The sequence below is a fragment of the Bufo gargarizans genome, chromosome 1 (assembly GCF_014858855.1).
Source record: "Bufo gargarizans isolate SCDJY-AF-19 chromosome 1, ASM1485885v1, whole genome shotgun sequence".
Classification (NCBI taxonomy): Eukaryota; Metazoa; Chordata; class Amphibia; order Anura; family Bufonidae; genus Bufo; species Bufo gargarizans.
The window spans coordinates 404,399,113-404,412,330 of NC_058080.1; the positions used below are offsets into that span (position 1 = coordinate 404,399,113).

Below are 13,218 nucleotides of genomic sequence, written 5' to 3' on the forward strand. Positions count from 1 at the left end.
CCCCCTCAATGTGAGTTTAAATGAAGGGTGGTCAAACATGTGCACTACTTTTCCATTCAAAGTCTATTGGACTAATGGCGGTAGTCCAATAGTAGTAATGATCATGCTAATGATTTTACAGATGAGTGTGTGTATGTATATACGGATTTGTGGAACTTTATGCCATGCAAAACTACATAATTATATGCAGTATTATCAAGTTTTAATTTGGGCTCGTAAAAGATGTGGAATGTGGAAAAAGGAGTTTGTATTGGGTGATATTATTATGAAAAGATATAACGCTGTGTAAAGAAATTCTACTTTTACAACTGACAATCTGAAATAATGTGGATTCTCAATCCAAAGAATGTGACTTGCTGTAATGTGATTAGGTTAAAACAAACTATTATCAGTGCTTTTCTGCTGGCGAGGCACAATGTGCTTTTTTGAGATGTATGATTGGTGGAAGTTATTCCCTGGTAAATCATGTGCAATGCTCTGTATTGTGCTGTAGATACGAGGATGACCAAAGTGCAAGAAACACCAACAGGAAAATAAGTATCAATATCAGGTTGGTCTGCAATTAAGAATCACCAAACTATATGTTTTTCTGTATTTCTGCACATTGATGACATCATATTGCACTGTTTGGGTGCATAATGTCTAACACAGTAGAGTACTGAGGTATAAAACAGAGTTCATGGGCTTTCACTCTGGTTATAAGGATTCTGCACCCTGGTACAAACTCTCATGGAAAGGCTCCTGCTGTTTGGTGCTGTCTTCACCTTCTCTTTACACCCCGCTTCGGCATTTTGGTAAAATTGGGCCATCCAGGTCGGCCAGCCTTCTCTTCCTCACTGTTAAGGAAAACATATTATTTATGCAAGTGTTCTGGCAGCTACAGTCAAGTTTATTTTCTATTTTGATGTATATATCATGTAGCATTCAATGACCAATCACCGTGGCTCCTCCTTTATTTTAGGTGCATGCATTTTGACTATTACAGCCTTTTTTCCCTTCCCCTTTTTTTTCTTCCTCCCTCCTTTTTTAATGTTTATTTTAGCAATAAAAATATCATGATTGCACAACAATTACCGTACATGATTACCAAAAAATCTAACCAGAAAAAAGGATAGATACAAAATTAATATGCCTATCTACAGCCTTTGATGGACAGAAAATATGGAAATTATGCACAAAGATATTTAGACATATATCTGTTTCCCCATATTCTTAATGATAAAGTACGCTTTCCCCACATTTCTACAAAACGTTAGTAGCTCATTACTAAAACACATTTGAGACTTTATGTGGGAATCTTTTTTTAAAATATTCAGTTTTACATAAAGTAATGAGGTGTTTTTAAGCTCTACTGAAGTAATCTGTATAGTTTCACTATATTAAAATTCTCTTTACCTGTCATCTGACAAGTGCTACATTATTAGAACTACTGTATGTATGACAGTATTTTAGAAAAACATACCTTAACAGTATGTTCGCATGTGGAGATATGCTGCTTATTTGTATGTGGCAAATCTGGAGTGTTTACAGTAACAGCAAAGTGGATGAGATTTTAATAAATCTGATCCACACAATACGAAAAAAAAAAAATAATCTAAAAAAATGTACCTGTGGTCCACACCTGTTGCCTTACAATTAGCTCAGACCATGTAACCTACTGGTATCCACTCGTTGGGGTTACAGGATCTGTTTAGGGAGCTGACTACTCTGCAAAATCACCAGGACCAATTCCTACAGTACATGAACAGCATCTCCGCATGTCTGAACTCCATGATTGTCTCTGTTCCAGCTCTGCCTCCTCAAGCTGCAGTTCCTGCACATCAAGGTCTTCACCAAGAGAGATTGCTGAGGTACATATAACCTGACTTAATGTGATGGCTGATCTGCATTCATGAGGATGACAAATGGAATACAGACTTTAATACCCATGATGGCCATTACGAATATCTTGTCATGCCCTTTTATTTCAGTAATTCCCCAGCGGTGTTCCAGGATTTCAACAACTTCCTTGATCTGATCTATGGTTGCATGGTGGTATATCTTGATCACATCCTGATTTTCTTGCCGTACTGAAGGATGAATGCCAAGGATTGGACTCCTGAATCAGAAGCTGCATTTTAAACCTTAAAGCAAGCCTTCTCTTCTGTCTCCATTTTGTTCTACCAAAACATCATCAGGGAATTCTTAATGGAGGTGGATGCATCTTCAGGAGGAGCTGGAGCAATGCTGGCCTGTCATGGTTAAAGACATTTCTTCAAGAAATATATTTGTTCCCCCAGCCAACAGGAGACAAAACTAGGAGTCTGCAAAAGCTGAACTTTAAGGAGTTTTCCACTCCACTCCACTTTGAATGGCTTACTTCTTCATTTAAGTTCTAGTTCCAGCGCTAGAGGCTGCAGAAAACAGCTGATTGGTGAGAGAGCAGAGTATGGGAACCTCATCGGATATTATGTTTACTCTGAATTTTATTGAAATCACCAATTTCAAAAGGGAGAGGTGACATTATACGAACATAAATGTTACAAGCAGACCGCGCAGGGTCTAATATATAAAATAACAATGAGGCTATTTGATATCAACAACACATACATTAAGCATACTGTCATCAATTAATGAATAGACATATTAATGCATATGTATATATCTTGCTGCACGTGTCTATGATGATGAAAACCAGCAATACTCAATGGTCCGTGCAACCAAATGCCAGTGCTAATACCTACTTAGTGGCCCTAAGTCAATAACATTGGAAAATATTGCCATTCAGCAAAACAACAACACGGGGAGTGAACCTCATCGGATATTAATGACTTATTCTGAGGATAGGTCATCAATGTCATGAGCCTGGAAAACCCCTTTAATTTCCAATACTATTGGTGGCCTACACTATCCTGGGATGTCCTTTATTATATTGCCTTCTGGCCACATGCATCCAAAACAAGTCCACTCTGCAAAAACCTTCTCCTCCCTTTGCCTGATGCAGACTTCTCGTGGCAAGATACTGCTATGGATTTTATCATGAACTTCCTCAATCCATTGGTTGTATCTTAATCTGGGTAGTTATAATTGTTTCTTCAAAATGGCTCATTTTGTTCCTCTAACTCAGGGTTTCTCAACTCCGGTCTTCGGGGCCCACCTACCAGTCATGTTTTCAGGAATTCCTTAGTATTGAACAGGTGCTATAATTAGTGTCCATGCATCAGGACTTACCACAGATATTCATTCTGTGGGATATTCTCAAATCCTGACCGGTAGGTGGGTCCCGATGACCGGAGTTGAGAAACTCTGCTCTAAGTCTCATTTTCCATCTGCAGAGTTTGCCCCAGCACATCATCTTCAGTTGGGAAGTTCAATTTATGTCCAGGTTCAGGACGTCTCTCTGTAGACTGCTGAATCTCTACAGCCTGCATATCATCCTTAATCTAATGGGCAGGTAGAGCATGTTAACCAAGTGCTGATTGTTAGGGCTCATTCACACAGCGTTTCCGCAATACACAGGTCACCAGCCGTGTGCATTCAGTAATCACAGAGATGCTGACTGAACGGAAGCACGGATCGGAACCCCACGGAAGCACTACGGTGTGCTTCCGTGGTGTTTCTGTCTGTGCCTCCGCACCGCAAAAAAAATATAGAACTTTTTGTGTATCGGACGGATCGCGGACCCTATTCAAGTCAATGGGTCTGCGATCCGCTTGCGGCTGCCCCACGGTCAGTGCCCGTGCATTGCAATCCCAAGGGTGTTATCTATGTGCTCCCCCTGGTCTTCACTTTTTCACCACTATACAAGGGTCTGGTCTCTGCTGCAGGCAACAGGCAAAGGTCAGGGATGGAAGATCAGATGGCAACAAACACCTTCACAAAGACTAGAAAGCTGGGGAACCTTTTTTGTCAGGTACGCTCCCACATGAAAAAGTGCCTTATATTACCCTGGGAAGGGTAGCCACAGGCTGGCTCTTTAAGTGCCAGAGAGTGTGCGCCATCTACGAACAGAAAGAACTGCAAGCTGGAAGAGAGAGGCTGCTGCCTCCAGTGCCCATGCCAGGTGGGAATGAGTAGAGAGATGCCATTGGGCATGGACTGCCTAAGAACCCGAGTGGTGCCCAACAGGTATAGGGAGATGCCATGTGCATGGACTGACGATATTACAGTGAAGAATTAGCTATGCCATTTTATTTCTTCTCATCATGAAGACCGAGTACCAGAACTTTCCTGGGCTGAATTGTCTTAAAATAACCAATGAGGTGACTCTACTAGTAATTCTACATTTTACGTTGTAAAAGGACAACATCTGCCGATTCCATTTTCTGTTTCAGTGTCCTCTGGGGTACCAGCTGCTGATTCTACCCTCAAGGACTTTCTCTAGTTCTATAAGTGTAGAACAGTAGTTCCACAGGCGACCCGGCGTGCACAGCGTCATAGTAACCTATGAAGCTGTGTGCTCCCGTGCACAGGATCAATGCTGCTCTGCTCTGTATTCTCAGGGGGCATACGGTCATGCATGGGCCCTAAAACTTCTGTGATCCAGGTGACTGCTAGCAAGAAGAAGAGGTCAACACTGCACTTCTTCCAAGGAAACATGTCTTGCTATCCTTCAGAAACATCCTCCTTTTAAACTCTTGAAACAGATCAACCCTGGCGGATTGGCCATCGACCCTACAAGGAAATTTCCTGGTTCACCGATGCCCAATGGAGCCACCCAAGTCCTCCTCTCTGCCGCTAATCGGGTACATAATGAGCTCTGAACAGTAATTAATGCTATGAGAATCATGTACCTGGCCAGCGACTGCATATGCCCTCCTGAATTCAATGCTGTGGCCCGCATCTCGCCTCCTAAGCCTCCTACTCCATAGACAACTGGAGGAGGAGGACAGAAGATGGTAGCTAATGATGCTTTTGGGGCAGTATATTGTGCTAAACTGTTATTTGGTTCTGCTGGGATTGTATTTTGCACTATGGTATTGTTGACCCCACCTACTTGTGTTGCCCAGCTTCTGTTAATTTGGGCCTACATAGAAAATGGGGCCACTTTTAGCTTTTTTTTTTCCAGGGCTACTTTAAGTTCCCAGTCTGCCTCTGCTTGATGTCAAGAATGTTTGGAAAAAAATACTTTCTATTTGGTGGATTGAAAAGGATTTGGTTCTGATTAGGAATTTTTAAAGCCTGCCAATAGCACCAGCTCTTCTCCAAAAATGCTATTTACATATTGGACCAAAGAGGAGGTAGTGTAACTAGGGGTGGAGGTACTGTGATGCTGGCGGTTCAGGCCCACCAGAATGTTCCCTCTCCAGGTGGGCACAACTGCCAGACTACTCATCTACTCTACTGTCCCACACTGTGTGCTGCCCGTATGGCAGTTCTACCATTAGGAGTTTATTTTTTATTTCATTTTTATGGCATTCACAGTGCAGGTTAAATAACATATTTTAATATTTTGGACAATGTTATACTAACTATGTTGTATATGGAGTAGTCTCAACTCCTACAATTCAATTTACACTGTGGATTATTTCAGCACCATGTAGAGGACATTTGCTATAATCTCCTCCACTTGCTAGTACTGTAATACATTGTGGATTTACCACATGCAAATCTCCAACTGCAATTTCTCTGCATATCCATCCCTCTGGGTATGTTCACACAGCAGATCTGACGTTGAATCCATGGCAGACAACCAAGGCTGACCCTCAGATTTCCACTGCAGAATTTCAGCTGCACATACTGTGATTAGAAGGAGCTTATCTGTGTACAGACACTTGGCAAGAATAAACACATTACATTTTTTCCCCACAACACAGGTTTCAAATTGGTGCTGTTTCAACTATGGCATGGATTTCCATTATGGTCTATGGGAGGCAGATTAGGAGAGCTTTCCATGTGGATTTAAGGCATGCAATCTGCACAGCAACACCTCTATGTGAACATACCCCTAAAGTAAATTTCTTCAAAGAGCCATGAAAATAGGGTAAACTGTCCACATCAACAACAGCATATTTCAGCACTGGTGCAGCAATTTAGGCACTTGCAGGGAAGAATTTTTAAGATTGTTACCCTTCTCCCTTATAATGATATCTTCGTTCTAGGGCTTTGAGAGCAATAACATTGTATTTGATAATAACTTACATATCTATTATAAAACTTTTTTTTTTCACTCCGGCATCTTTTGGCCTAATGGTTCCCAAAAGTGCAGGTTCATGTAAGGGACAGGGAACCAAGACAATTAACTGTAACCTATCTGATAAACTATTTTCAATCAGAGTAGGATTATGATTTTTGGAATTCTGTCCTGTTTATTGTTCATAGTTTCTTGATATTTGGGGTAAGCAGATAAAATATATCAGATTCATTTCCCAAAATTTTTGTACACTTAGGGGGTCATTTCTTATCCAGAACTACGCCTATATTAGGAGTATTTCTAGCAATTTTTCTCCGCTCACGCCAGGTCTAAAAAAGTGACCCCCTTATTATTTATACTTGAAATAGTAGATATATTTCTTCTTCTATGTCTACCGAGTATAGGTATTGTGCTCTATAACCAAGTTTGTTAGGAGTACAGGTGATTAATTGTCACTGTTCTTTTAACAAACTCTGCATAAATCAATATTACAGGTGAATATCACAAACTGTGTAATACATCTTATCAGAGAAAAATCCCTCTCTTCTTGCCCCTCTTATACTAACATTCTCTGGAAGAGATGGCCTGTCAGTTCACTTAAGGATCAGATTACATGCTGCCAATAGAAGTCTATGGGGAGGGGGAGAGGAATGAGCTGGTAGAGGAAGAAAGAGCCATTTTATCTGATGGTACAAACCGATACTCATCTGTAATATTTATGTATGCCAAGTTTGTTGAAAGTGATCATTTAAGTGTTTAAGCAGTACAATGTAAATTCAAATAACATAGAATAATGAAAAATAAAAACAGTAAAGAAAAAGGAATCAAGATCGAAGTAGAAGAACAAGCATTGTCATGAAATGAAAAAAGCAAGAGAACAGTAATGATGCGAGAAGCCAGAGGGTGGCAGACTAGAGCACTGCCTGTGGCACAGAGAATTCAATTTTGCCAAGAGAAATGTATAGAGGTTGTATCTATACTTATACATCCTCCAGGTCCAGAGCTGAAAAGTTATGCCACGGCCCATCAGATCTATGTATACGAGCTGTAAACAAGAAGCACATCACACTGATCTATTTGTTACACATAAAGACATGATGAAAAATATACAAATACCATGTTATAGGGTAAAGCAGATTCTTTATTCTAATAGGGACACAGGGACTGCAGAGCTAGATATCTAATCCTATTTTTACTAATCCCAACTGACTGTAATGTTTATTCTAGTAAAAACTTTCAGGTACATGCAGCTTTTTAGAGTAGATCTACAGAAAAAACCCTGCATTAGCTGGCTGTCAGTCTGATTTGTTGTGTACTAAGTTATCTTAGATTTTTTTTACTAAAGGGGCACATACAACACATATTATTTATGTTCACTCCCATACACACATGGACAAAATTGTTGGTAACCTTCCGTTTAAGAAAGGAAAAACTCACAATCATCACTGAAATAACTTGAAACTGACAAAAGTAATAAATAAAAACTTTACTGAAAATAAGTTAATGAAAATCAGACATTGCTTTTGGATTGTGGTTCAACAGAATACAGTTAAAAAAGAAACCAATGAAAATAGCCTGGACAAAAATGATGGTGCCCCTAAAAAGACTGCAAATTATTTGACCATAGGGACATGTTAAACTAATCTGTGTCCTGTAATTAGCATCACAGGTATCTTTTGGTTACCAAAGACATTAGAGGTGAACTCCAAAGTCAAGGTATATTAGTGTCGGATCACACCATCCGTCGCTGTCTAAGCTAAAGGGGGCTTAATGGAAGAAGACCGAGGAGGAAACCACTGTTGAAAGCAAATCATAAAAAAGGTAAACTGGAATTTGCCAAAATGCATATTGACAAGCCACAAAGCTTCTGGGAGAATGTCCTTTGGAAAGATAAGACAAAACTGGGGCTTATTAGGTTTAATCTTTACATTGAGTTTTAACTTTTTACAAATAAACAAGTCACAGTACAACATACCCAGCAGGAGCTGTGAGGTACAATAATATATAGCAGACATATGAAATGGTTTGGAATATACAATGTGTAGAATATGCATCAGTATGGGTATAAATTAAAGCACAGCAACGGGGATGTGCAAAAAACAGAAAACAAATTAAATAAAACATAACATAAACAGATTATAAACAATTCAAGGGCAACCTTGACTGACCGATAGCCTAGGTGCGTTCACATGAAAAGGTTTCATTAAGGGATGCAAAAACCTTGGATATAGTGAGAAGAGTGGAACTTTTCCAAATGGTAGGTAATTATTAGTTTGGAGATAATAAGGGTTTTGAAGACTAGAGTTTGAATATGAGGTGGAAACTTTTTAACCTGTTCGCTACCAACGCTGTACATGTACGGGGCAGGCTGCTGTGGCTTAAATACCAAAGCCATAGTACTATGGTGCGCTGATCGGGCAGGTGCAGGAGCTGCACCCGCCCAATCAGCTGCAGGGGTCCGGCAGTGACTGATAGCCGGACCCTTGCTGTATGCGCCGGCATCGGTGAAAACACAGATGCCGGCACATTAATCCTAGATGTGTTGCGATCAGCGCTGACCGCTGCATGTGCAATGTCCTTGCAGGGAGGGAGCACCCATCGGGTCCCCGCGCTGCTGTGACGGGGACCCGATGGCTTGGATGGCAGCCCGATGCCTTCCTCAGGAATCGTGGCTGCCATCCGTGTGAGCCTGTGAGACCCAGCATCCTGGATCTCACAGGCAGGAAGCTGTAAGTGTATTACACTGGTAATACACTTACAGCCAATGCATTACAATACACAAGTATTGTAATGCATTGGAAAGGGGATCAGACTCCCAAAAGTTGTAGTCCCAGAGTGGGACAAAAAATAAAGTGAAAAAAAAAGCAATTTTTTGTAAAACTTAAATTTTTTTTAAAGTTTCAAGTAAAAAAATAAAAAAAAGTGTAATTTTCCCAAAATAAAGTAAAAAAACATTTTGGAAAAAAATAGGGAAAAAGGAAAAGTAGACATATTAGGTATTGCCGCGTTCGTATTCGCCGGCTCTATAAAAATATCACATGATCCACCCCGTCAGGTGAACTCCTTAAAAAAAAAAAAACTGTGCCAAAAAAGCCATTTTCTGGACACCTTGCCTTACAAAAAAGTGTAATACCAAGAAATGTTAAAATATTATGTACCCCAAAATGGTAGCAATCAAACCGTCATCTCATCCCACAAAAAAAGAGCCCCTAGCTAAGACAAGACTCAGAAAACTGAAAAATAATAGACACATTGGGTATCGCCACATCCATAACAACCTGCTCTATAAAAATATTGCATGAGATGACCCCTCAGGTGAATGCTGTAAAAAAAAGATTTTTTTTAAAAACTATGCCAAAACAGCCATTTTTTTGTCACCTTGCCTCACAACACCAAGAGATCAAAAAGTCTCAAGTACCCCAAAATGGTACCAATGAAAACGTCACCTCATACCGCAAAAAATGAGCCCCCAAATAAGACAATCACTAAAAAAAATGAAAAACAAAGGCACCCGTAAACCAATCCACCAAAATCCTTCCGTTCTGAATCCTGCCTTGTGCCCCTACAGCAGTTTTTCCACCACATATGACGTATTCAGGAGAAAGTGGGTAACAAATTATGGGATGCTTTTTTCTCCTGTTACCCCTTGTGAAAATGAAACATTTGAGGCTAAAGCAACATTTTATTAGAAGAAATGAAACTGTTCATTTTTACAGTCAAGTGTTTCCAAAATCCGTAAAATGCTTAGGGGGTCAAAGTTCTCAGTACCCCCCCTAATATATTCTTTAAGGGGTGTAGTTTCCAAAATGAGGTCACTTTATGAGGGTTTCCACTGTAGGGGTACATCAGGGTATCTTCAAATACAAAATGGTGCCTAAAAACCATTCTAGCAAAATCTGCCTCCAAAATCCATATGGCGCTGCTTTCCTTATGACCACTGGCACATGCCAATAGAGCAGTTTACCGCCACATATGGGGTATTTCTGTAAACTGCAGAATCAGAGTAATGCATATTGAGGTTTATTTTGCTGTTAACCAAAAAAAAATTTGATTAACATAAAAAATCTACCAAAAAAGTGACATTTTGATATTTAACCTCCATTTTTCTTTAATTCTTGTGGAACACCTCAAGGGTTAACAAAGTTTGTAACATCAGTTTTGAATAATTTGAGGGGTGTAGTTTCTAAAATTGGGTCATTTATTGGTGGTTTCCATTACGTAAACCCCAGAAAATCACTTTATAACTGAATTGGTGCTTAAAAAAAATGGTTTTGGAAATTTTGGTAAATACGGTATGTGAAAAATTGCTTCTAAAATTTGAAGCCTTCTCACTTTCTAAAAAATGACATTTACAAAATGATGCCAACAAAAAGCAGACATATGGGGAATGTTGATTGATAACTATTTTATGAGGTATTACTATCTGTCTTAAAAGTAGAGAAATTCAAATTTAGAAAATTGTGAATTTTTCTAAATTTTTGGTAAATTTTGGATTATTTTATAAATAAACATGAAATATATTGACTCAAATTTACCACTATCATGAAGTACAATGTGTCAAGAGAAAACAGTCTCAGAATGGCTTGGATAAGTAAAAGCTTTCCAAAGTTATTACCATATAAAGTGACGCATGTCAGATTTGCAAACAACAGCCTGGGATTTAAGATGAAAAGTGGCTCAGTAGTGAAAGGGTTAAAGTCCATACATAACAAAGCCATATGGGGGGTCAAAGACACATTTGCCTTCGAAAGAGCAGATAACAAATCTTGTACTTGGGTCCTGTAGGGCCAGATTAAAGGACAGAGCCACAAAATATGGGAAAGGGAACCTCCCCCTCCACATCCCCAAAGTAACTTGGTGTGGTATAAGTTGGAGGAGCAGTTGTAAACCTTGGAACCCATTTGCAAATAAGGTAAAAATCTTAGAATTAAAAGGAACTGAATCCGAGGTTTGCTTAGGCAGAAGATGTTTTATTTGAAGGTATTTATACACATCTAGGAGTCCAGTGAGTAGGATTGTTGCAAATAGTGAAACTCATGCAGTGAGGTAGTTGAGTACAACTGTGAGACAGTGGCATGCCTTTTTGTAAACATCCCTTAAGGTCCAAATTTGGGAATTGCCCCTGACATTAGTTCCAAAGAAGAAAGAGTGAAATCAAATTTAGGCTAGTGGTCTTATATTTATAAAAAAGATTGGCTAGAGGACAGAGGTAAAAGCTTGCTTGGAGGGGAAATGCCCCAAAATGTCATTAGTTGCCAGTAGTAAAGATTTCAGTGAAAAGAGGGTGCTCATATGATTCTTAACATGTACCCAATGTTTTTTTATGTCCATGGACCACCAAGAAGAGAGATGGGAAATCTATGAAGCAAGGTAATATAGCTTGATATCAGGAGCACCAAGGCCACCTAAAAAATTAGGTTTAGACAATAAATGAAAGGCCAATCTAGGTTTCTGACCCGCCCATGTAAACCTGGTGAGAAGGATATGTATTGCAGAAAGAACAGCAGGAACTGTGATTGGTAGTGTGCTAAAAAGGTATAAAAGTCTGGGTAACAAAAGCATTTTAAAGGCCACTTCTCTACTGAGCCAGGAGACCTCAGCTTAGGTTAATCTTTCAGCTTCCACTTGTAGGTTGTGGAGAAGGGGCTCATAATTACACCTATAAAGGGATTTATATGAGGGCATCAAGAAAATACCTAAATATTTGATCTTATCTAATTTCCAATCAAAGGGATGTCTATTTTATAGAGCATATAAGGTGGGACCATCCAAATGAATAGGCAAAATCTGACATTTCTGTGTATTTAATTTATAGTACGATAGTCTGCCAAATGAATTACCGTAATAATAGACACACACTTGTCTAAAGATGTCTCAGGGTGTGTTAAGGTGAGGATTATATCATCAGCATAGAGTTAAATGGTATGAGTCCTGTCTCCAATAGGGACGCCATGTATGTCTGAATTCCTTCTAAGTAAGGGACTGAGTGGTTCCATGGATAGAATGGAAATGATAAGGGAGCTGGGGCTGCCTTGGCAGGTGCAGTTAGTGATAAAAAAGACCGTTCAATTTCATCTTAGCTGAAAGTCGGAAATACAGTGCTGTAATGGTTTAAAAGAAGTAACCAGAGATACCAAACTTATGTAATGTGGTAAAGGCATAGGAAAAGTTTTTCCTCTTACAGCCTTTTCACCTAAAGACAGTATAACAGATAACACAAGAATGGTCTAAACCAGTGATGGCGAACCTATGGCACGGGTGCCAGAGGCGGCACTCAGAGCCCTCTCTGTGGGCACCCGCACTCTGGAAAAAGTCTATGGTGTACAATATGCCTTAGACTATTCCTGCATTCATTAGCGCAGGGCGCACTATGAACAGCACAGGCAGTGCATTGAATGTAGCTAGGCTATTGTAGCTAAATGATAAAGTACATAGAGGATATACTATATTGGACTGAAGTATTCAGGTTAAATTGCTTTGTTGGCACTTTGCAATAAATAAGTGGGTTTTGGGTTGCAGTTTGGGCACTCGGCCTTTAAAAGGTTCGCCATCACTGGTCTAAACGATGTATAATGTCAAGAACCCTCCTTGTGTAATCTGGTGTCTGATGCCCACGTTTAAACCCCACCTGATCCCCGCCAATCAGGCCAGGAAGAAAAGGCAATAATCGTTTAACTAGAAGCTTTGCATAGATCTTGAGATCTGTATTTAACAGAGATATAGGTCAGAAGTTTTGAGGAATGTCAGGGGGTTTGCCAGGTTTGGGTAAGGTGACAATCGGAGCATCCTGGTTATTTCCTCGGAAGGAACCAGAAGAAGCCGCTATCTGAAACATATTACATACGTGGGGGACAAGCAACTCTCGAAATATTTTATAATATTCATTGGAGGGCCCATATAGGCATTGGTGTAATTGTTGTCACAGATGGGAAGCTATTGAGCCTGTGACCTCGTTTTTCTTATTGATGCCCTTCAGGGAATAAATGGTGAGCAACAATGAGTCAATCTGGCGTGAACATTCTTGCTTAAAGTGGTAGCCTAATTTAATGAAAGCACCCCAATAAAGGCCTTATGGGCGTTCCATATAATCTTGCCATTCAAGACAG

General features: G+C 39.8%; 1 protein-coding gene across 2 annotated transcripts in view; it reads right to left on the reverse strand.

Annotated features, from left to right (window-relative positions):
* Window positions 1-257: 257 nt before the first annotated feature.
* The window catches only part of TMOD1 (tropomodulin 1), a 149,011-nt gene continuing 136,050 nt past the window's right edge, over window positions 258-13,218 (reverse strand). The window contains exons 10-11 of one of the 2 annotated variants that reach the window (XM_044271325.1): window positions 7,093-7,157; window positions 258-836 (exon numbers count right to left, since the gene is read on the reverse strand). In XM_044271325.1, coding sequence (XP_044127260.1) covers window positions 7,093-7,157 — 65 coding nt within the window. In that variant the 3' untranslated portion in view covers window positions 258-836. The remainder of the gene's footprint in view (window positions 837-7,092; window positions 7,158-13,218) is intronic. The other variant, XM_044271317.1, reaches the window with a different exon arrangement.